At 34.8% G+C, this 23,606-nt stretch overlaps 4 protein-coding genes, 1 long non-coding RNA gene and 1 other non-coding gene across 6 annotated transcripts; 4 read left to right on the plus strand and 2 right to left on the minus strand.

The window, feature by feature from the left end:
* Positions 1 to 1,820: 1,820 nt before the first annotated feature.
* Positions 1,821 to 4,908, plus strand: LOC116021892. The gene is made up of 5 exons (XM_031262407.1): positions 1,821 to 2,335; positions 2,640 to 2,770; positions 3,472 to 3,594; positions 3,929 to 4,056; positions 4,338 to 4,908. Exons 1-5 carry the CDS (start codon positions 2,128 to 2,130, stop codon positions 4,648 to 4,650), a joined length of 903 nt encoding a protein of 300 aa, XP_031118267.1. The 5' UTR covers positions 1,821 to 2,127; the 3' UTR covers positions 4,651 to 4,908.
* Positions 4,909 to 5,411: 503 nt separating this feature from the next.
* LOC116022387 (putative pentatricopeptide repeat-containing protein At1g31840) lies at positions 5,412 to 7,579 on the minus strand (the record flags this gene model as incomplete). Its single annotated transcript, XM_031263098.1, has 1 exon — positions 5,412 to 7,579. A coding segment is annotated over one exon (1,962 nt), but the record flags the coding sequence as incomplete, so codon positions are not given.
* A 1,174-nt stretch (positions 7,580 to 8,753) lies between these two features.
* On the plus strand, positions 8,754 to 9,032 carry LOC116022388. The gene is made up of 2 exons (XR_004099174.1): positions 8,754 to 8,868; positions 8,951 to 9,032. It is a non-coding gene; the product is annotated as an uncharacterized LOC116022388 (long non-coding RNA).
* Positions 9,033 to 12,562: 3,530 nt separating this feature from the next.
* LOC116021551 (ATP-dependent Clp protease proteolytic subunit 4, chloroplastic) lies at positions 12,563 to 15,720 on the minus strand. The gene is made up of 3 exons (XM_031261979.1): positions 15,247 to 15,720; positions 13,511 to 14,012; positions 12,563 to 12,865 (listed from the first exon to the last, which is right to left on the minus strand). The coding sequence occupies exons 1-2, from the start codon at positions 15,672 to 15,674 to the stop codon at positions 13,529 to 13,531; spliced, it is 912 nt and encodes a 303-aa protein (XP_031117839.1). The 5' UTR covers positions 15,675 to 15,720; the 3' UTR covers positions 12,563 to 12,865; positions 13,511 to 13,528.
* Positions 15,721 to 16,441: 721 nt separating this feature from the next.
* On the plus strand, positions 16,442 to 16,514 carry TRNAE-CUC. The gene has a single exon. It is a non-coding gene; the product is annotated as a tRNA-Glu (tRNA).
* Positions 16,515 to 18,111: 1,597 nt separating this feature from the next.
* Positions 18,112 to 22,855, plus strand: LOC116021537 (anamorsin homolog). The gene is made up of 8 exons (XM_031261960.1): positions 18,112 to 18,370; positions 18,926 to 19,073; positions 19,735 to 19,895; positions 19,990 to 20,070; positions 20,659 to 20,818; positions 20,923 to 21,056; positions 21,779 to 21,853; positions 22,433 to 22,855. Exons 1-8 carry the CDS (start codon positions 18,368 to 18,370, stop codon positions 22,469 to 22,471), a joined length of 801 nt encoding a protein of 266 aa, XP_031117820.1. The 5' UTR covers positions 18,112 to 18,367; the 3' UTR covers positions 22,472 to 22,855.
* The last annotated feature ends 751 nt before the right edge of the window (positions 22,856 to 23,606 follow it).

Consider the following 23,606-nt stretch of genomic DNA (forward strand, 5'->3'; position numbering starts at 1 on the left):
GATGAGTACTGGAAGTATAAATTGGCTTATCCTCAATATAACGTTGTCAGCCGGCCACCTGTATGTATATATTCATAATATCTCTCAGCTCGTGGATCATGCTTATGCCTTAGCTTCCAATATAAAATATGGCCGGTGGATCATTCATGCGTGTAAAAAAATCATAAAATATTAATTAGGATCAAGCTAGATTACAATATTAATAAAAGGATACGTGTAATCAATGGCCGAACTAGAGTGGATTATTATTATATGTGCTTGAACTCGAAGAATAATAGCTAGGTAATAGAACTGAAATAAAAAAAGAAAAAAAAAAAGACATGTGGTTGGGTGCCTTGTTGTGTGACAAGATGATAATATGTTTATAATGGTTGGAGAGGTATATATATATATATATATATATATATATATATATATATATATATATATATATATATATATATATGAGTTCCCGTGTGGTTGACCTTTTCTGGTGCGGTAACTTTAGGTGCTTAATTTTCCTTCTTAAGGTGCCTGATTTTCCTTCTTAAGGTGTGTGGTTTGCATGCTTAAGGTTAATCAGTGTTGAAACTTAAGGTGAGTGAACCTAAAGCTTAATGTATGTGATTTTTCTTCTTAAGGTGCGCTGTTTTCCTTTTTAAGGTGCGTGATTTGTATGCTTAATTAAGGTGCGTGAGTTGTTGAAACTTATGGTTCGTCATTTTAAAACCTTAGGTGCGTGGTTTGTATTCTTAATGTGTGTGATTTGTGTACTTATGATACGTGGTTTGTATACTTAAGGTGCGTTGGCCTAAAGCTTTAGGTGCGCGTGGTTTGTGTTTTTAAGGTGCTTTGTTTGTGTGCTTAAGGTGCGTGCTTTATGTATTTAAGGTGCACTATTGTAATGCTTAAGGTGCGTAACCGCATAACAGCATGGGAAACCTTCCCCGCACCTGAACCCTTACCTCTATATATATATATATAGTCCAATTACACTCTTGCGTTGAAGCCAATTGATGAGCTATCTACGAGTTGGCACAATTGATGTGCTATTATTGTTCTAAAAGATTTATAAATGGTGAAAAAGATATTATTATATAGTCCAATTACACTATTGCGTTGAAGCCAATTGATGAGCTATCCACGAGTTGGCACAATTGATGTGCTATTATTGTTCTAAAAGATTTATAAATGGTGAAAAAGACATTAATAATTAATAAATAATAATAATAATGAGATATAATCCTATTGACAAGTTAGTATTGACAGGGACTCTTAGAAAATTAAAAATAGTGAAAAAGATACAAATTAAAATTAACGTGATATTTTTAATATCAATGACTAAAAAGAATGCTCACGCACAATTTAAATAAGTATTTCTATTTTCTTTTTATTATTTCACTGCACCTTCACATGTTTACTTTTGACGTGAAAATAAATTTCTTATTATTTATTATTGAGCCTGCTCGGGATTGGACGATGAAATTCAAATAAGATTGCACCCATTTTTTAAAAAAATTATTATTATTAAAACCAAATCCATTGTGAAAAACAAATGATATGAATAATATTTTTCATGGTAGTCATTATTATCAATAATTATGTTTGAATCAAACGATTAATTTTCTCAAATAAGTCCCTTACAATTCACCATGAACACCTCCCCTGGCCTTCTTCCTCTAACCCCTCGATTATCTTGTTAATGACATTAATCATGACAAAGGTGTGAACTTTAATCACAACATTAGCACATTAAAATCATTCAGCCTCTCAAAGTCAACAGTGAACATCATTGATAGTTTTGAAAAATTTCTCATCCTCAAAGGCACAATCTTTAGGGGAAAAAAAACAGGATTTTCTCTAATCTCTATGCACACATCCCAACTTGGCCTTAAAAATGTCGAAATTAAGGTAGTAAATGACTCAATGTTAATGCGGAGCAGTATTTTGACCCGTTTTGTCCTTTTATCATCCATTGAGGAAGTCTTGATTATTGAAAAAATGTGTTTGCGGTATCTTCCAAAAATATCTTCGTCCCCGTACCCAAAACAATTCCATCTGGCACCGAATTCCGATCATCGGATGCAATTTCCGGCGACCGGAATTACGAATCTCCCCTTGAGTGTTGAAAATTTATAAGGAAATACAATGGATTCGACCGAGCACGATGAGGAGAGCAGTGAAGAGTCGGAGACTCCTAATTACCGATTGTTGCGCAGCTGCTTGGGGCTTGTATTGTTTGTATTGGGCTTCTTTCTGCTGTCGATTTTCGTGCTTTATTTCGCGGTTTACATTGAGAGTTTATCGATTTGGAACCCTATTTCTCTGCCCTCGCGCTGCAAAATAGTTTCGAGCAGTAAGTGATTCTAAATTATTTTATTCTGTGCTCTGTTTGGAAGTAGAAATTTGATACAGCAAATGGTTAGTCTGAAATGATGGATTTGTCTAGGGTTTGTTATTGCTTCAATTTTCTTATTATTCTCACTTGTTGGGGTCTGATTGACTGTTAAAAAATTGGAGTGAAAATCATTTTACATGCATACACATCTCCATGGCAACTAGAGTGGCAATTTGGTTTCTTCTTGGGGGGGTTGGGGGGTTGGGGGGGAGGGGGGGGGTTTGAAAGAAATTTACATTTACCAATTGAAAATTTTCTGCAGGTGTGGATCTTAGGTCATCTAAAGTCTGTGAACTGGGACTGTTGAATTACAAAGCTAAAAATGTACTTTACCCATATGAAAGAAAGAAGTTCCGGTGCCGCTATGATTACTACTGGGCATCTGTATTTAAGGTGATCATCACTAATACTTATGGCGCGTGACACTCTTTTACAGTCTACTTCCTTTATTTGGGCATATATTATGATCCTGTGAACTCGTGAGCTGTGGCGTAGTTATATGCTTCACAATAAGATTATAGGTATGCTCCTTAATAATAATAATAATAATTAATAATAATAATAATAATAATAATAAAGAAGAAATAACACAATGTTATTTGGACAATAGTCACTACTTCAAGATGCTCTTTGCTGCATAATGCCTACAAGCAATGCTGCTTCCAGGTTGAACATGACCCTAGAGAGAACTGGTCCTAGTTTGTAGAGTTGCGAATGTCTAAGAGAGCCTTTCTAACGAACCAAGCGACAGTCCCTTGGATCATATTTTGGGATCTTGGTTAAATGCACAGATCCACCCCCTCTCAAAAAGAAAAGGAAATTAATTCAAGATGATACATCATCTGTATATAGTACAAAATACGTTAAGGACATGAAGGTCATACCAATTCAATATGGATTGTCATTTTTCATTTGATGTATACTGAATAACATTCATACTATCTGCCATTATCTGGACCTTGAACTTGAGGCTAACCAGTTCAGCAGTTTCTTCTTTTCTTTTCCCTTTTGATAGAGAAATTTGCAAAATCTTCTGAGCATAAAATAATAAACTGCTGACTTTTTGCTTTTGTAATTCCCTTTTCTAAGTACAGGTTGAATATACAGATCATTCAGGTCAGTCACGGCTAGCTTTGGCAGAAGCTCCAAACGAAGCACTTCCATCTGACTGTCGGCCTAATTTCATTGCTGCTTGGTCGACAAAGGACAGATTCAAGGTAGAATTTGGGCATTGAATTTTTAGTGTAATGTGGGAAAACACTAATTAGTATACAAGCTATATCTTGACAAAAATTGTTTACAGTATTACTTAAAAGACCAGTGTGCACCTTTATATCAGAGAATTATCTCTTGAAGTGATATTTTCAAAGAAATATGTTGAAATGAAAAGTTTTGTGAGTCCACAAAAAGATCTCCAAGTTTTTGAACTAGATTACTAAATTTTGTTCTGAGTTAATACACGGATGCATGTGCTTGTGTGTATTTTCACTCATTGACACTATTTCTTTGTTTATTTGCGAATTCTCACGTTAGTGCCTGCTCTTTGTTCAGGTGAATGAAACTTACAAGTGCTGGTATTCATTGGGAATATCTAAGATTGACATATATGAAGATGGCTTTTTCAATTGCCAAGCTAAAGATCCATCTACCATCGAGATGTCTGTTCGATATTTGATCCTGTGAGTATCAAAGAAAGAATTTTTGTGTCTGCTTTACACCATAAAGAGGATTATTTAAAAATTAGAAATATTTTATTGTTCCCAGTAAATATTTCAAGAACATCTGTGCTTTTATGTTGATACGAGGCTTATTTCCTGCCTTCTGTTGTTTATACCCATTGGCAATACGCCTCCTGATATTTAGAAATAGATGAAAAAAAAAACTAGATTTGATGGGTGATCAGTTACTTTTCTATTTCCTGCCCGGTATATGTAACTAGAAGTGGTGTTATTTTCGACAGGTTCATGAGCATAGCAAAATCTACACTTGCCAGTGCAAATTTTTTACAGTCCTGGGGATGGGGTGTGGTTGCTGGACTCATCACCGGGTTCTGTTCCGCCTTTTTGTTCATATTCTTGGTTGGCCTTTTACGGAAATTCTGGTCATATCATCACCAACTCTCCGTGACGAGATGGCTCGCTCTGCATTGCACTGCAGTCCGTTTAAAAAGAGTTTGTTTCTTTGTAGCATATGTGTCATTTTCAAGCTGGTTGGCCGTTCAATACTTGCAAAGAATCGGCCTCCCTGAGGTTAGAGTTCAGTATAGTAGGTAGTGCTCATTTTCACAGAAGTGTGACTTGCAAGCACTCAACATTCCTATGTAAGAGTCTAAAATCCTTGTGCCATTAGAAATGGATTTTCATATTCCATCATTTGTAGTCCTTGAACAGGCTTTTGAGCCTCGAGTTTATGGTTCTGGAACATAGCAGCAGTTGTACCTTATAGGTTTTTGTTGAGGGTTTGAGTGTATTGTATGAACATACCATAATGTTTTGACTATATTAGCAATACAAAATTTATGATTCTTATAAGATGGCTTTAAGAAACAGGAAACTTGTTTTTGAAGTACAATGGACTGATTTAGCACTTAGCACAAGTAGAATGGGTGCTTTTTTTCGTGGTTATTATGTTTAATCTCAAATCAATATCAAAGTGGGCATTTGGTCTAGTGGTATGATGCGAGAGGTCCCGAGTTCGATTCTCGGAATGCCCCAATTTTTCCCATTTTTTAGCTTTTCAAACCACAATCCATTTTCAAACTATTCACATATTCTCACCCACAAAGGCAAAATTCCTTGTCTCCAAGGCACTCACACAATCACATTTCAGCCCAATAATATAAGAGCAAATTACAATGACTCAACAACCTATTAGATGGAAGACCAGTGTTTGTGCTCAATTCTCTGAGCTGCCCGTGCGAGCACCATCATAGATTCTTGATCAATTCATCTGTACTAATGGCCTGCATCTTGTGAATGGATTCAAGTCACAATCAGAACGATAGCAAAACATTTTCCATAAGATCACCTTTACATTTATACCCCGGAATGTAGAGAAAGTAGAATTATGTAGAGACTTTTCCATTAATATGTAGTTCTGCTATAGTACAAACTTGGAATCCCTAACCTCTATACTTTACAATGAATAATAATAATACTAAGAACATGCTAAAATGCCCAGGTATTGTACAGTGTATTCAGTACAAATAGAAACTGGTTCCTTCTCGAGTTGTCTACTTGTTCAAGGATGAAGATCGTATTCTGCAATTGTATTCTGTACAAGGCTATCCGGCTTAATCCCAGCTTCAAGCATGTGGTTATACAATGATCTCGCTTCTACCAACCATCCAAACTTGCAGTAACCACGGAGCAGAACACCATAGGTTATGACATCGGGCAATAAACCACATCTCAAAGCAGAATAAAAGATAGATGATGCTTCTTTCACCATTCCCCTTTTGCAAAGGCCATCAATCAGAACTGTGTAGCTTATGATGTTTGGGGAAATATTGTTGCTGAGCATTGCTTTGTGGAGCTCGAAAGCTGTTTCCAAAGAGTAAATCTTGAAGTAGCCATCAATTAAACAGCTGTATGTGACCACATTGGGGAGTTTATCTTTTCCCGTCATTTCAGAGAATAATGACATTGCATCGTCCATTCTACCTTCTTTACAGAACCCATCAATCAGAATTGTTAAGGTAATTGTGTTGTACCTGATTCGTCTCTGCTTCAGCTCTTCAAAAAGTCGAATGGCTTCCTTCAACATTTTCATAGAGCAGTAGCCACAAATTACAGTGTTGTAGGTCACAATATTGGGATCTGGTCCACAATCCAAGACGTGTTTGAACAGCTCCAATGCGTTTCTCAAATGACCTTCTTTGAAATGTGAATTTATGAGAACATTATAAATGGCAATATCAGGTTGTGTTCCAGTTTTCTTCATAAGCTCAAAAACCTGTAATCCGGCAGCTAGATTATGACATTTGCAAAGCCCGTCAATGAGAACACAATATGTAACAACATCGGGAAGGAATCCCCTCTTCAGGATTTGGAAGAAAAACGCTAAGGCTTCACGAAATCTCCCTAGCTCAAAAATGCCTCGGATAATTAGAGTGTGAGTCACTAGATCTGGGACTATATCATAAGCACCCATCAGAATATACAGATTTATGGCCTCCTTTATTTGTTTCAATCTACAGAACCCATCCATCAATGTATTAAATATATAAACATTGGGAACTAATCCGCTTTTAACAACTTGATAAAAGAACACAAGTGCATCGTCCATCCACCCTTGTTTAACGAGACCATTTATAAGCATGTTGCAAACAGTAACATCAGGAATATGTCCCTTATTTACCATATCCTTATATAAATGAAATCCCTCTATAAAATTTCCTAGCTTGCAGAAACCGTCAATAAGACTACTGTAAGTAACAAGAGATGGCTGAATGCCGTTTTTTACAATCTGACCATACACTCCAAATGCCTCGAGAAGCCGATCATTTTTGCACAAGCCATTTAAAAGGATACTATATGTAACAATGCTTGGCCGGACTTCTTCCCTTAACATTCTCTTATAAACTTCAACACCTCTTAGAATATCTCCCCTTCGTATGTGACCATCAATTATGGTGCTGAAACAAACAACATCCAATTTTATGCCTTTACCTAATGCAGCTGAGAGCAGTTGATTTGCCTTGTCGAACTTTCCAGCCTTGAACAAACCATCAATTAAAATGCTATAAACAACTATGTCAGGCTCTATACCTTTTGCGGTCATTAAAACATAATGTTTGAATGCCTCATCCAACCTTCTTTCCTTACAGAATGCATTAATCATCGTACTAAATGTCACCAGACTTGGCTTTGGACCTACTTCTTGCATCAATAAGAAAAACTGATGTGCAACACCCCCTCGATTTTCTTTGTAAAGAGTCCTTAAAATTTTATTACAAACTAAAATATTAGGCACAAACCCATTCCCAGTCATCCTTCTGTGGAATTCCAGGCCCATTTCAACCTCGTTATTCTGGAGAAACCTACCCATCACAAAGCTATAAACATCAAAATGATGTCTCTTACCACCCATCATCCCATTTTCCATTTTCCCACAGATATCCAAAATAACACCAACACTCTTTCTCTCGATCAATGAACTGAGAATCTTCAACATAGCATACTTGATATCAAAGCATCCATATCAAAAATTTGAAAAAGAATGCATTTGCCCAATTAATCAACCCAATTCTACAAAAAGAAAACAAAAATAGATCATTACCAGAAATTGAGACACTCCAAATTCATGTCTGCAAATTGAGAAGCACCTAAAATTAAGTAAATTCTGCTGATTAAAAAAACAAAAACAAACAAAAGAAAAGCAAAAGCAAAAAAACAGAAGTTTATGCATATGAACATAAGGGTATAAGTAAGAGTTTTAATACCCCAATTCTGTTTCAGCAGCTCTTCTATCTGCTTAGTCTGTTCAGAATCCTTTCTGCAAATTTTACAGAACTATTAGCTAACTGATATTCTTGTTTAGTTAAGTAATGTCAAATGCTGAACAAAAACAATAGATAGCCATAGGTGTGGGCACGGGTCGGGTTCGGGTTCGACCCGTGCACATTTAGGTCACCCGAAAATTTTCGGGTTGGAAATTTTCAAGTCCGAAAACCGAACCGAATAGAAGAGACATGCATCGGGTTCGGGTGTTTCGGGTCGGTTTTAGTTCGGGTTCGGGCCAATATACCCGAAATTCTAATTGTTCCAAAATTTTGAATACGCACAGACTAGTTACGTCATTTATAGCTATCCATTGATCGAATTATTTAAGTGGATTTTTTACTTTTGGCCTCGGTTCATTGTCCCAATATATATTTAGTTTTGGGGGCAACAAAATCAAAAGCATTAATTAGCTTTGGGGGCAACAAAATTAAAAGCAGATTTAGTTTTTTTAGGTTATTAATTGTCTATTGCAGGCTTTGATTTACAATGCACCACAACATTGATTTACAAATTTTCCATTCTATTGTTGCTAAGGGCTCGTTTGGTTCGCGGAAAGTATTGGAAGGGAAATGGAAGTGAAATTCTGTGGAAAAATAGTTACTAGGAAGATAAATTATGTTGTTTGGTTGGTGGAAAAGAAGTTGCTGGGAAAATAAATTATGTTGTTTGGTTAGGTTTAGAATGGTAAGGAATAATGTGTATAAAGACCTAAATGCCCCTATTATTATTATTATTATTATTATTATTATTATTATTATCTAAACCCATAAACCTTCTTATTATTAAGCCTACCAAAGTCCAAAGTGCTAATGTGCTGACCCATTTGCCATTTGTAGCCCATCAGGACCAAACCCATTGCACTACTGCAAAGTGCAAAAGCAGTCGAAGAATTTGGGAGAAGAAAAGCAATCGAAGAAGCCAAGCTAGAGAGGAGAAGGAAATGGGAAAATCGAAGAGAGCTCAGAGAAGAAGGCAACCTTGACTCAGGTTGGTTATCATTTTTTCATCCATGTTTGTTTTTTCCTCTCTTTAATTTGCGAAAAAGATGAGAGGCGGAGTGGCGGCGCAGGAAGTGGACTCGCGGCGGCGCGGACTCGCGGCAGCGGAGGATGAGGCAGCGAGCGGAGGTCCATCAGCGAGAAGAATCAGAAGAAAGGGGGAGGAAGAAGAAAACAACATGGGTAAAATGGTCTTGACAACAAACTTTTCTTCCCAGCACCACCGGAAAACAAAATACCAGGGTAGAGCTCGGATTTTATTTTCCTCAAAAATGAGGATTTGAAGTTCCAAGGGAAAACAAATTCCGGTGAGCCAAACAAGGGAAAAGAGCAATTTCGGAACCCACCTCCCGTGGAAAACCACTTCCTGCGAACCAAACATGGCCTAATAGAAATGCAAAGGAACCAACGAACCATCAATAACAATGCAACCTGCAAATTCAAAAATATGAATGAGAAAAAATAAATTGAACATTAATTTAACGTGCAAAAACATTTGTAATATAATTTTCATTATAAAATTAAATATAACAATTCAACCTCAAAATAAAATAAATGGAAAAAAATATAATTTCTCACATGAAATTTCCATTCACCAGTTTTATATATTTTTTTAAAGTCTAAAGACTAATATTCTTTTTTAACTTACAAATTGTTAAACTTACATAACATAATAAAAGAAATAAGCACTAAAATTTGGTGAACTCACTGAATTTTACCAACTAAAAATTTAAAACAATTAGATTTTTAAGTGTATATATAAAGTATAAACACTAAACTAAGACACAAACTATTTTTTTTAAAGGAGACAAACTATTTAAAATCAAACATAGACAAACAATTTTTTTTTTGAAAAGAACCATACGCAAACAATTAAAAATCAAATCAAACACACAAACTGTGTAAAATCGAAGAGACAAAGACAAATTATGCACACACTGTTTAACTCATATTAAAACTTATAAAAAAAGAAAACAAAATGTATTCTGTATGTTAAAAAATGTTATAATTGTTTTATTACATTCCCAAATCTTTTATAATATATAAATAACATAAGTCTCAAATTTTCTAAAAATGTCAAAAATAACTTCTGTAAAAAAAAAAATAAGTAAACTTTTCAATATATGAAGTATGAACATCTAATTTCTAAACACAAAATATATTAAAAATATAGAACATATACAACAAATTCAGAATACACAAAATAGATATATTTCCCTGGGAAAAAAATTTCTAGACAAAAACAAATACAAACAAATCTCTGACAAGAATACAAAGGAACAGCTTTTTAAAAACTATTGGTATTAAAGATTAATTTTCTGGAAAAAAAGTGAAAAAAACAAACAAACAAATAAAGTAAATATTTTACCTGTAAGATTTTCATGGCCAAAGCGGCTTTGATGGCAGCCTTTGCGTAGCGGACTGGTAGACGGCGGTCACAACTCACAACTCACAACACAAGTCAAAACCCCAAAGGAGATCTAAGGTTTCCTAAATAGAGAGTTGAGAGAATGAGTGATAGAGAGGTGAGAGGCGACTTAAAGTTCAAGTAAGACAAAGGGGACTTACCGGGAGTGATTTGAGTAGCTAAGGCGAAGGCGAGGCTTGAGAGAGAGGAGGACAGAGAGCCGTAGACATCTGGGTGAAAGCCGGAGATCCAGAGACGGCCGGTGAAAGTTGGAGACCCAGAGGTGAGAATTGGAGACGCCAGGGCGAGAAGCGGAGCCGCGAAGACCGGAGAAGGTGATAGTGTGAGAAACGCAGAGAGTGAGGGATGAGATTTGAGAGAGTAGAGAAGATAGGCAAGTGGGGAGAGAGAATCAGAGAAACAGAGAGAAAAAAGAGAGAGGGAGGCGGAAGATGAAATGAATAGCCCTAAGATCCCTAACCCAAAATTTAATATTTATAGTATCCATATATCTCGGGTTTCGGGTCGGATTCGAAATTAAAATTTCAAATCCGAAATCCGAACCGAGAAAGGAAGCCACAGCAGTCTTCGGATCGGGTTGGGCCCGAAACGGGTCGAGCCCGATCCGAATGGTGCTTTTTCGGGTCGAACCCGCGAAAATTCGGGGTTGACCCGAAATGTGCCCAGTCCTAGATAGCCATTAATCAACATGAATGCACAACTGACAACGATGGGGGAGGTAGGATTCAAACTCAAGCCTATTGCTTGGAAAGGAGTGTACCCCTTTCCGTCTTCTTATTACTTGTTTGTTTGCTTAATTTCACGCATAGTCTGGTATCTTACCGGTTCATGAAGGCTAGATTAAGTTTGAGAATGGACTTCCTTCTCATGACTTTCACACTGCTTCATAAAGGATTGCATGTCTGAAGGTATTGCACGCACAACAATTCTTTCTTTTGCTTCTGCCATTCTGCACCAGTAAAAGCATCAAAACACATATCACGAAATAAGCCTTAACCTCTGCAAATACTACATTAAGCTTAATGCCAAGGCAACTGCTAAACAAACTCCATCTAATCCAGTTCTAGTAATGCCTATTGTTATATCATAGTTGAGAATATCACTATTTGAGCATGAACTGTGAAACAAAGAGGCAAATTCCCTTCAAGCTCTGAAAATAGCACACAATAATAAGGCAGGGTATACCGAAATGTATAACTTTTATCAAGATTGAATTATCATCGTACAATCACCGAAAATCCTATTATATACGAAAACCATTACCAGAACTTGAAGCGCTCCAAAATCATCTCAGCTAATTGAGAAACGCCAAAAATTAAGTAAATTCTGAAAAATTAAAACAACAAACAAAAACAAAACTTAATGCGTATGAACAAAAGGGTATGTGAAAGAGTTTCGCTACCTCCATGTACAGACAGTTGCAGAGGTTCTTCTCTATGATATTTTGAGTCAAGTGAGGTCAAAATGGGGAGTCACTGGAGTACTCGAGAAGAATTCGATAAGGAGGTTACGATAGACTAGAGACTACAGCATTTACTCCATTAGGGTTTTGTCTTTTTTTTTTTTTTTCGTTTTATTTTTTCTAGAAAAGATTATGACTAGTTGATAGTTGTTATCTGATTAGGTTAGAGAATATGATTTGATAATATTAGTAAATTGTAAAAGCGTTTTTGATAAATTAGTTGTTTACTGTTTGGTACAATTTTTTTCTTCAAAAAACTAATTAAAAATATTGTTTTGAAGAAAAAAAATTATACCAAACATTTTGGAATTGAGTTACAAAAAACTTATTAAGCAAACATTTATATTAATTTTTTAAATCAAGTAAAATTAATAGTGATCAAATAAGTTAAAATTGACTGATTAGTTAACTATTTTACCAAATAGGAAGATTACAACTTAATTAGATCGGTAATTCGGTAATCACAATATTCAACTCTTAAAAGCAATCTCATTGAAGGGATTTACTTAGCTCCGCAGCTTGTAACTCAAAAAACTTTAAATATTTAGTTTTAAAAAAAGAACATGTTTATCTTCATAAAAAATTATAATAACATACTTAGTCATGAGATATTTCTGTGTAGATTTTGGTTAAATTTAAACTCGTTTATTCTCAAAGTGATGATTTTGTTCTATATTTATACCATTGTATTTAGATAAAAAAACTTGTTTGATAAGCCTTGAGTTCACCTCACTCGTCTCAGAACCCTGAGTTTGCCAGAATATTTTTGACATCAATTTTTTGGGTATAATCTTTCAGGAAGGCATTTGCTAGATGAATTAATATGAGTAGTTCCGCATGACATATTGAGCTACCATACATTGAATATCCCCTCTACTTGAGGAAAATTAAAAAGAAAGAAAGAAAAACCTAAAAAACAGCATACATTTCTTTTGGACAAGTAGTTCCATTGCAGACATAATCTTTCAAGTTTCAACCATAACACTAAATCTCAAACGTGCTCTCCTGCTGCAATCAACCTCGACTTCAATCTACAAAGCTGATGACTCTGCAAATGCATCATATGCCCCCTCCAAGAAAAGAGATCCAAGAGGCCTAATTTAGAAGAACAAAATCATTTAGAAGAGTGAAATCTAAGTAATTAGCTAAAGAATGACATGTAAATAAATAAAAATGAACAAAATCACAGCATGTAATCCATGTATCCAGATAAAATACTATGGTGTTGCAGTGTGAGATTAGCACATCAAACAGTAAAGGGTGAGGCATCAAACCCACCAGAAGGAGATCAGAAGAAGATGAAGAAGCTTTTGATGTAGTAGTTATTAGGTCTTGCCATTTTTGTTGGCAAGATATGAAAAACAGAAATAGGTAATTAATTTTAACACTAAAAAGGAGCATTGTCATTAGAAATTCCTTTGATAATCTACAGAAATGTTGAAAGAGTGTCATATAAGAGAATAATTTATAAAAGATTAGATAGTAGTACGCTGGCGAAAATTATAAGCTATTAGTAGAATACAAAAATTGCCGACAAAGGCCATATTTCTTATGATTAATTTTTACACAGGGCATGAGGAAATAATAAATGCAATTGTCTAAAGTTCATCAGTAAACTGACTGAAGCTGCCAAGTACACTGTCTCAATCTTCATGGAATATGACTATTCTAAATAAGTTTCATAGTGTAAGTTCACACACTAGTCCATAATATAAAAGAAATTGCAAAAGAAGTCGGTACCTGCAAGTGCCATACCAGCTAATACAATTCATCATCAGGGATCTCTGGATTAAGAAATTTCTTTGGATCTTTAGTGACTTCCTCATAGCTAAGTGTAGCATTAACCCGATCAGGAACTGGTTCAAGTGCAATGATGCTTTCTTTGTCAATAACTCCATCAATTATGCCATATTCCACTGCTTCGACGGGGGACATATAACGATCCCTATCAATATCTTTCTCAACTTGCTCAAATGAGCGGCCAGTAAAATTGGATATTATTCTAATAACATTCTCTTTGTTGTGCATGATTTCTCGGGCTTGAATCTCAACATCAATTACTTGCCCACTTGCACCTCCAAGTGGTTGATGCATCATAATTCGAGTATTAGGCATTGCAAAACGCTTCCCTTTAGTGCCACCACCAAGGATTATAGAAGCTGTTGAAGCTGAAATGCCTAGGGCAATTGTTGATACATCAGCTCTTAAAAGCTGGATAACGTCAAAAATAGCCATGCTTGCACTGAAAAGGGCAAGTGCATCAGTTGAAAGATGATTCAAGAACTAAGAAGTGGAACAACTGCTTCAACATCTTCAATCAACTGAGCAAGGTAAAATAATAGGCAAATACTGGAAAGGGAACTATAGTAAGTAGTAACCAACTCAACATATCTCAATAACAGTAGTTTTTAGCTGCATATGTGACTAGATAGAAACAAATAGCAGAACTCGCACATGGAAATCCAGTAGAGAAGGTTCATAATCTTTGAAGCAAACATAGTCCATAGTATGGAAGTCTAAGTAGTGGGATATCAACCAATCTATCAATTGATAATCTTTAAGCATATTGTGTACATTTATTATATTGTTACAATGAGTGAGTAAACCAATAGTCAACAAACTAAAGATCAAGACATGGATTGTTTGTATACTCTACTTCATATTTGTTCAATACGAATTAAATTATGCCATTTAGGAAGTTGGCAATGGAGATGTAACAGTCCTGTTGAAAAAAGTTAAATTGAATATTAAACTACTTAAATTCAAGCTTCATCCCTTTTTGTTCTACAGCTTTAGTACATGAGCATATTTCTATAAATGCTATTTTTCAACGGAGTATTTCTTAAATAAATAAATAAAACCTTTACTTAATTCTAAAGAATTCTAAAACTAGACATACTGAGATTTTCATTAAGTACTAAACAACAAAATAGAAAAATTCACAGCAAATATATGCACATTCAAACAAACTTGCTTCTGGAGTTGCATAATAACAGGCTCCAGAATAAATATTTGTATCTGCAGCAATGTTGTTTAAAATAATCAACCCGCTACACTAGAGGTTAGTGGACCAATTTTCGGTTCAAGAGCCAACCAGCTAAGATAGACTGCTACAGTGCTACTTATTCCAGTGCAGGGTCCATATTCCTGCTCAAACAGATTTTCGCGCAGATTCTCACCATAACACTCCCAAACTTTACTAGGTGAACTTTTTTATGCACTCGTTTACAGCCAGAAGACATCCTAAGTCATATCTCCAAATGTATGTAAGTATGTTAATGTTCATTGATGAATTACTGCAGTTCACATATAAACTCGAAATTTTATCTCGGAGTAGACAGTTTTCGAAGAGAAAAATCAATGAAATGGAAATAAATCTTAATAGCTCAGTACGTAGCTGAAGACAAATGAGCTAAGAATCTTCACAAGAAAAATCAATTTAGCTAAATTTCAACTTCCTATGACGAAGTATATACCTTAGGGAGCCACCAGAACAATTGATGAACAGCCTAATGTCTCTAGTGGGGTCCTGAGCATCCAACAGCAGCAACTGGCTGTTAATGGCGTCGGCAACGAAGTCGTCGATCTCGTTCCCCAGGAAAACGATTCTCTCCCTGAACAACAGCCCCATGACGTCGGCCTCGGCTCCGCGCATTGCCGCGGCCTGCGTTTGCGGGGCCGAGGCGAGATGGAGGGAGTGCCTATCGCTGTTGCTGAGAAATTGGGAGTCAGAGAGGGGTTTCGGAGTGGTAGGGAGGTGAGAATCGAGAATGCATTTGATAGAGGGCGGAGTGAACTTGAGAGAGGGGTGGCGGAGCAGGCCGTGCCGGCGGAAGCGGAGATGGGTAGAGAGAGATGCGCGGTGAGGAGAGAGAGGCGTTGAGAGTATAGCGAGAGAGTCCATTGTCCGTTCAGTGAAGCAAGCAAGAGAGAGAGAGCAAGGGGATAGGGAAAACACGTAAAAAATGACGGTTTTCTTTTCTTGGTTTTACATGGGCCGGAAATGAATCTCAGATGGGCGGGTGTGGCCCAAATAAAAACAAAGCCCATAACCCACCAGTCCTCTCACTGTATGAAATGGAACTGAACTCTAGTCTCCGGCGACCTGCCGTCCAACGACCACCGCCGATCAGCAGTTGGATAAAGTAACCGGAGTTACTATATATTGGATGAGGCGGTGGATGACTATGCATGTCCTCGCCCAACCGCAAAGTGAGGTGGCAAGTGACAATTTTGTTATTTTATTTATTTTCCAGTCAAGTGACAAATGTTAAGTCTTTTATTTTATCCACGATCAAATGATATGTATCAAGTTCTCTTTCTAATGTTGTATCTAGTGGGCCAGTGGCAAATGTCGAATGTTGAGTCTTGTATAGTGTCGAGTATTGACCATTAGATATTAATAATTCGTGTTTAATGGTCTAATCTAAATTGTAAAATGTCAAAGAAAATAAGACAGATTCACATTATTAAAAATCATCACTTCTTTTACATTCTCACTTTTCGCCAAAAAAAGAAAAAAGAGCACAATTTGATAAGATTTATATTTAAATGTTGAATGTCAACCTAATAAAACTAACACTACATATATCAGTAAATCATTATAATTGTTCTTAGCGGATAAACAACAAGATCAAATATAAATAACTCCGTGGAAACAATCATCACTAATCCGTTGTAGTCTAGTTGGTCAGGATATTCGGCTCTCACCCGAAAGACCCGGGTTCGATTCCCGGCAACGGAAATTTTTTCTATGTTTTCTCCCAACAGGCTGTATTGCTGTATCGTGAATTGCATTGTTTTTTTTTTTTTTTTTTTTTTTTTAATGCGATGTCATTTATAAATAATAAATGAATAATTAAGCTTTAATAATTTTTGTCTACCATTATTCTTTATCTCACTAGTGACAATGCTGAATTGTCTTTCAATTTATTTTATGTCTTTATTTGACAAAAATCTTTGATAAGATATAAAATATATTTTCTTTTTTTTTTCAAAGATAAAAGCTATCAATGTATTAATGAAAAAACTGTTGAAGACAAAAGGAACTGAAGACAATACCAAATATGAAAATCAGTATGAGAATTAATTGTTCGAGTCAATGTGTGGGCTAAGTGGCCAACAAATTCACTATGAATAAAATGAAATAACACCGAATAAAAGTGCCTTACTAAAGACTGACAACTAAAAATAATAGTACCAACATAAGATTTTTTTTATCTTGATTACACTTACCTTTTCTTTATTGCAAATAACATGATATTGGGCATTTCACCACAGTCCTTGGATAATATGCATGGTTCATTTACTTTGGTATCTCAATCTTTTTATTTCGTGTTAAATTGTTGAATATAGGGTTATAAAATTGTGAATATAGAGCTCAAAAATTGTGAATATTGAGTAATGCAATTTTGTATATTAAGATATAAAATTATAAACAGAATTCTAAAAGAGTTAACACCACAAATGGTCATCTGACTATTGGGGTAGTACTCCTTTTAGTCCTTGACTTTTAATTCGACCACAAATGGTCCTCTGACTTTCATTTCTAACCACAAATAGTCATCCATTAAAATTTCTGTTAAATAGGTGTTAAATCTAGGGGTATTATTGTCAAATTGATATATAATGGTCATAAAATAAAAATGTTTAGAATTTTTCACCAACAAGCATAATTGAAACAATTAACAAATATAAATACTCATAAATAAAAAGATAATACACCTTATATCTCGTAATTATGAGTACAAAATGAAGATTTAATATTAGAGCTATCTGTTTTAATTTAACCAACAGATTAAAATGGAAGATTTTTTTTTCCAAAAACCTTGCTTCCATCATTTTCATGGTTGTTCATACATGGCCGATTAATAGTTTTCACTCTTCATTAATCGATCAAACATTTTGTTTGGGATATAACTGAAGGCCGCCACCGTTGAATTAATATAATTAATCAATTACAAATTGCGAACATTAATCATGAATTTTTATTTAATTTGTTCATTTATGTAATTTGTCATGTCCATTTTGTTTTTATATTTATTAACTTAATGTTTAAAATTAATTATGTTGTCATATAATTATCAAAAAGAAGTAATCATAATAATATTAATCAATTTGACGATATTACCCCTAGATTTAACACCTATTTAACAGAGGACTATTTGTGGTAAAAAATGAAAGTCAGAGGACCATTTGTGGTCGAATTGAAAGTCGAGGACTAAAAGGAGTACTAGCCCAATAGTCAGAGAACCATTTGTGGTATTAACTCATTCTAAAATTATAAACGTAGAGTTTTAAAATTGTAAATATGGACTGAGTTCATCTTGTCAGGACGACCCGAATTCATAGCTTACTTTGCCCAACAGTAGGTTTAGGCTTTAGGCCAAGCCCAGCGGCAAATTCGTAATTTGCTTCCCTTATTTAACAATTTTATTTTTGAAAGTTATTGAACATGTAAAAACTTGAAGTGAGACAAAGGATTTGAGAGGCTCTTCCAGCACAGGTTTCTCAATTTCTGTTCTTTCTTCTGCAACTCGGCCAACTGCGAATCGATCTTCCAAGTTCCCAGCACTACTTAGACCTATTCTCTCTATAATGGTGAGCTCCTGTATCTATAATTCCTTGGAGAACAGTTTCCATGAAGCTTTTATTATTGTAATTTTCTGCTCAATTGTCCGCCTAACTTGAGATCGTATGAGATTTAGGTCGTAATGGATAGAACTTCAAAGCGCTCGCATGAAATTACGCACCAGTATGTGGCTTCTGTATTATATTACCACTTGAAAGAAATTGATCTATAGTTTCCCTTGCATCACTTGAGCAACTAGGGTTTTTGGGGGAACACACGAGAATATGAAGTTAGGAACTCTTCTTGTTTTGCTGAGAGCTTAATGGGTTTACTTAACAATAGTAATAATGATGATGGAGATTATAATAATAATTTGATTTAATTTGTTTATTTTTGTTGTTGAATTTGTTTGTTTTAGGATTTATACTTGAATTGGGTAAATAGTAACTTATGGAATTATATTTTATGCTTGTTTAATAAATTTTACATTGCAATCATGATTTTTAATGTGTCATAATTCATCTGTAGTGAGTTGGACATTGGTTGCTGATATTCTGCCTTAACTTCATTGGTCCTTTATGTAGGATTCTGCAACTACAAAAGATAGGATTTTGGTGCTTACAGATGATGTAACGGTATCACTTAGTTCAGTTCTGAATGCAATTGGGATGGTGAAGAAGGAAGGAGTTGAAAAGTTGGATCCTTTAATCATTACTCAGGCTTCATCTCAGAGTAAATTTTTTGCTCTCCTTTGTTCTGAACTAATGTTTCATTTCCTTCTTTTGGATTATTGCATTGTATTTCTAGCATTCTATCCTGTTACTGAAATATGTTTATCGATATGTGTTCAACATGTTTCTTCATTGTCTTTGATGCCTTCCACCTTCTTCCTTTCTTGCATTTATTGTGAAAATGATTTATAGGCTTTGTTGATGGATTTTATTTCAAAGTTGCTAGAGAAAGAGGAGCCTTTATCTATGGTCCAGTGTTTTTTTTTTTGTTTTGTTTTGTTTTGTTTTTTCCCTTTTTATTGTTGTTGTTATTGATATTGGTAGTTGGGCTGATTGTTCATCTTTTTCTGTTGTTCACTTGGCTAAGTCATAGTATAGTTTTAAAGGATCTACCACAGTCTGATTCATTCTAATGCTGTGACTTGTGATAACACACTAGTGTAGTAAATTATACAGTATTATAAGTTTTTAAAGATGTGTATGATTATCTTACTGCATATTCCTCTCAAGTATGAATGGGGCAAGAGTGAGAAGTTAAACCTTTATCATTCAGTTGGCATGCCTCAAAGCTTTTTTTTTTTTTTGGTTTCCCTCAAATTATTTATCTACATTATATTTTCAGTTCTTTATTTTGTTTAACATTTATTCTCAACTAATTGCAGGTATCTCTTCAGTGGGACTTTCATCCATGGATGTTGTTATAGTTATATTTAGGTCATTTGAGTTTCCTAGTGATCAGTTATTTGTAGATGTCACAAGAATATTGAAGCCTGGTGCGACTGTTTTAGTTAAGCCAACTTCTCTTTCAGCTTCAGAGACAACGGTAAGTTGGCTTTAAGTCTCCCTTTGTGCATATTAATTACTCCATATCTTTTTATATGAAGATCCTTCTAATCCTGGTTGGATCTGAATTGCAGACAAAATCTACACTTGAGCGGAAGTTGCTCTTGGCTGGCTTTATGGATGTAAAATCATTGGAATCTGTGCCATCTTTTGGGGTTAGTGTTTCTTGCTTTCTCAGTGGTTTGCTCTATCTTTTATTTTGTGTTGTTTTAGTTGATACCTTTCTTACCTTTCCTTGCTGTCAAGTCTCAACTGTCTCATCCTGGGGTTTGGGTTAAGCTAGGCCGCTTTACAGGCAATAAACTTGGGGTTCAAATCTAACCTTCCCCATCACCCAATTTTTCAAAAAAGAAAGTAAAACTTATCATCCTCACCTTTTGAACTGTTTTCAGCTGAAAGATATCAGGATCAGATATTCTTGCAGTGCATTGTCCCTTTATCTTCTTTAAAAAATAAAAACTGGTGATTTTCCATAGGAAAACTTCATATTCTTGTTGATTGTGTATTATTAAGTCTTATGTGTGGGGCATTGTTTCTTAGACAGCATATGTATATGACATCCATTTATCTGGTCTTATTGAAACTGGTTTTCCATTATAAGATTTGTATTTATTTCAACACTTCATGGGAATTTTTATAGGGTATGTTATTCCAACCTTTTCCAATGGCTCAGCTCATGTTATACAAACATGGCCTTGTATTCTTCAAATTCTGTAATTAGCTTACAGCCTGGTATTTAACAGGTAACTGGGAAGAGGCCTTCATGGAATATTGGTTCATCCTTCTCTATTAAAAAAGTTGCAAAAAGTTTACCCAAAGTTCAGATAGAAGATGATATGGATCTCATTGATGAGGATAGCCTTCTAACAGATGAAGATCTGAAGAAACCTCAACTTCCAACTGGTAAATTATTATGATGGTTGTCCTAGTTATTACCTTATGAATTTATCAAGGCTATATTCAATTGCTAGCTTCTACTTACTCTAGTAGTAATATTGGTTTTCCAGTTGGTGATTGTGAAGTAGGGAGTGCTAGGAAAGCCTGCAAAAACTGTACTTGTGGACGAGCAGAAGCAGAGGCAAAGGTGGAGCTTGGATTGACCATGGATCAGCTAAACAATCCTCAGTCTGCTTGTGGCAATGTATAGTAAACTTACTTGTTATTCTATTTATTCTATGCTGTACTAGGCATCTTTTTATCAATATTTTCTCTTATCAGATCATGCATATTACCTATATCAATTAACATATTAGTGTAAAGGCTTGTCTAGTCAGAACTAGCAGAGTACTAGATTTGTATGCTAACTGTGCTTAGAAATTAAAGAAAATACAAAAATTGGGATTTGGTTCTCTCTTCGTTATCGGACTTTCTAACTCAGCCTTGTTTGATGGAAGACATAAATGTTGCATACCTTCTTTTAGATAAGCAATGAAAAAAGAGTCAGATATGCTCAGTCCATCAGTATTGAATTGCAAATTTTACTTTTTTCATTATATGTTTTGACAATTGACATGCCAACGAATGAATGAAGAATGCTTTTTCTATCTCAAATTGGGGTATAGCAATGCCTGTGAGTACATTAAGAAAGTTTTACATGTTAATAATTTGTAAAGCACGCTCTTAGTTGTTGCTTCTGCTATGACTTGGTAAATGAAAATCTTAGAATACATTTAGAAAGATTGCTTGTAAACAATATTAAAACACTCTTTTTGCTCCTGGTGCATATGACCTAATTATGTTGTTTCTGTAAATTGTCATAAAAGGGAGCTTTTAGCATGAGATGTCAATTGCTTACTTGGGATTGTAGTTTCAGAGATACATTAGACCTCTGTGATACAGTTCTGACATGTCTTCTTTTTGCAGTGTGGTCTAGGTGATGCTTTCCGGTGCAGTACATGCCCTTATAAAGGTCTTCCTGCATTTAAACTAGGCGAGAAGGTGCATATTCAAGCTGCTCTCATCTCTCTATATTTCTATGCCCTTCCATTTGTTGCTTTTGTCTAAGACATGTGTAGATGCTTATTTTATGATGGCATTGTTTATTTTAAGGTGGGGGTGGATAAGTCTAGATGAGTTTGGTCTGAAAAGCAGTCAATTCAATTTTGATAGATGAAGTAGAAGGTTTAAACCCCCAAAACACCAATTCATTTTACCTAACATTTTCAGGGGTTTGTGTCTGTTTAATTAGTAGAGGTTTGGGGAGGTTGGGGTTGTCGATTGATGTCATGATGTGTAAACTGCAAAGTACAAGACTACATTGAGTCAAAGTAGCTAGAAACCGAAGGTGTATGTTGTAACAGGAGAAAGAAAAAGAATAATTGGAAATTTGTAGTGACTACTCTGTTTCGTCTGCTAGTTTGGTTTAGTGTTTCCAGAGCTTACAATAAAAACTGGTCATAGAGTGCATAAATACCGATGTGAATTTGCATTGGTGGAATCTGGTTTTAGATGCTTATCTTCTTTCCTAATAGCATTGGTTCTAAGTACAGAAGATGATTACATGCTTTACTATGACAGGTAACACTTTCTGGGAATTTTCTGGACGCTGACATCTAGGAGCAGATGTTGAATTTGAATATTATCGTACATTTTGCCATCTCGAGCGTGTTTCTGTTCCTTTGTTCCTATGCAGTGCAGCGCCAGAGAATTGTTTAGATACAAAGTAGTGATAATGTTCATTTTCTATAATATACCCTCATCAACATTTGTTCCCTTTTTCATCTCTTTTATACTTTCTTCTATGTGCTGCAATTGCTATTACAAATTTTCTGTTTACTTCTCAAGGCTTAAATTGTGATGTGTAGTGCGTAACAGTGACGAACTAAATACATTCTTGTCTGTTATTGTTAGGGTGATTATTGTTAGGGTGACGAACTAAGTACATTCTTGTCTGTGATTGTTAGGGTTTTTATTTGTCTCTATTATAAAGTCCTTGGTAAATTGTAGGATACGTTTTAAAAATTTACAAGTTTCTCAGTGTTTGTTCATTAGTAGCAATAGACTGTTTCAAAAAAAAAAAGTAGCAATAGACAATAGCAGGTTTCATTCTATGCTACTTTTTGGTTAAAAATAATCAAACCTTGCATGTTTTCTATTATTCACCTATTGTTCTCTCTTGGTTTAGATTTTATGATTGGAAGATATAAGTTGTGATCTATTATAACCGATTTTTCAATGACAATTTTTAGAAAAGGTTTTTCATTGGAAGTTTATGCAAGGAGTCTTTTAAATTTGTTAGAAATAATAGTTTATATAAAGCTTATCAATGAAAAAATTCAAAAAATTTAAATTATTTTTGTATTTTGTAACAATTAGATGTAATTTAGTATTCTCTTTATTTCATTTTAACTGTTCAATTATTTATTCATCCGTCAAACCACTTCTAAGTAAATTTATTTTCTTTAATACTTTTAAGTAAATTTTAATTTATTACTTCTTTTTTTTTTTTTTTTTTTTTTTTTTTTTTAACAATCTTTCTTATATTGTTTATGGCTCTTTTGCTATTTACGTTTTTTTTTGGGGGTGTAGATGGCTATCCATCTTATGTTTTTGATAACGCTATTGCTGACTTTTCTTTTGGGATCAATGTATGTTTCGTGTATTTATATTTCTTTGGGTTAATAATATAATTTATCATTAAAAAAAAGAGTTGGTTTATTACGGGGTGTGGAAGTTATCTTTTTTTTTTTTT

The sequence above is a fragment of the Ipomoea triloba genome, chromosome 6 (genome assembly GCF_003576645.1).
Source record: "Ipomoea triloba cultivar NCNSP0323 chromosome 6, ASM357664v1".
NCBI lineage: Eukaryota > Viridiplantae > Streptophyta > Magnoliopsida > Solanales > Convolvulaceae > Ipomoea > Ipomoea triloba.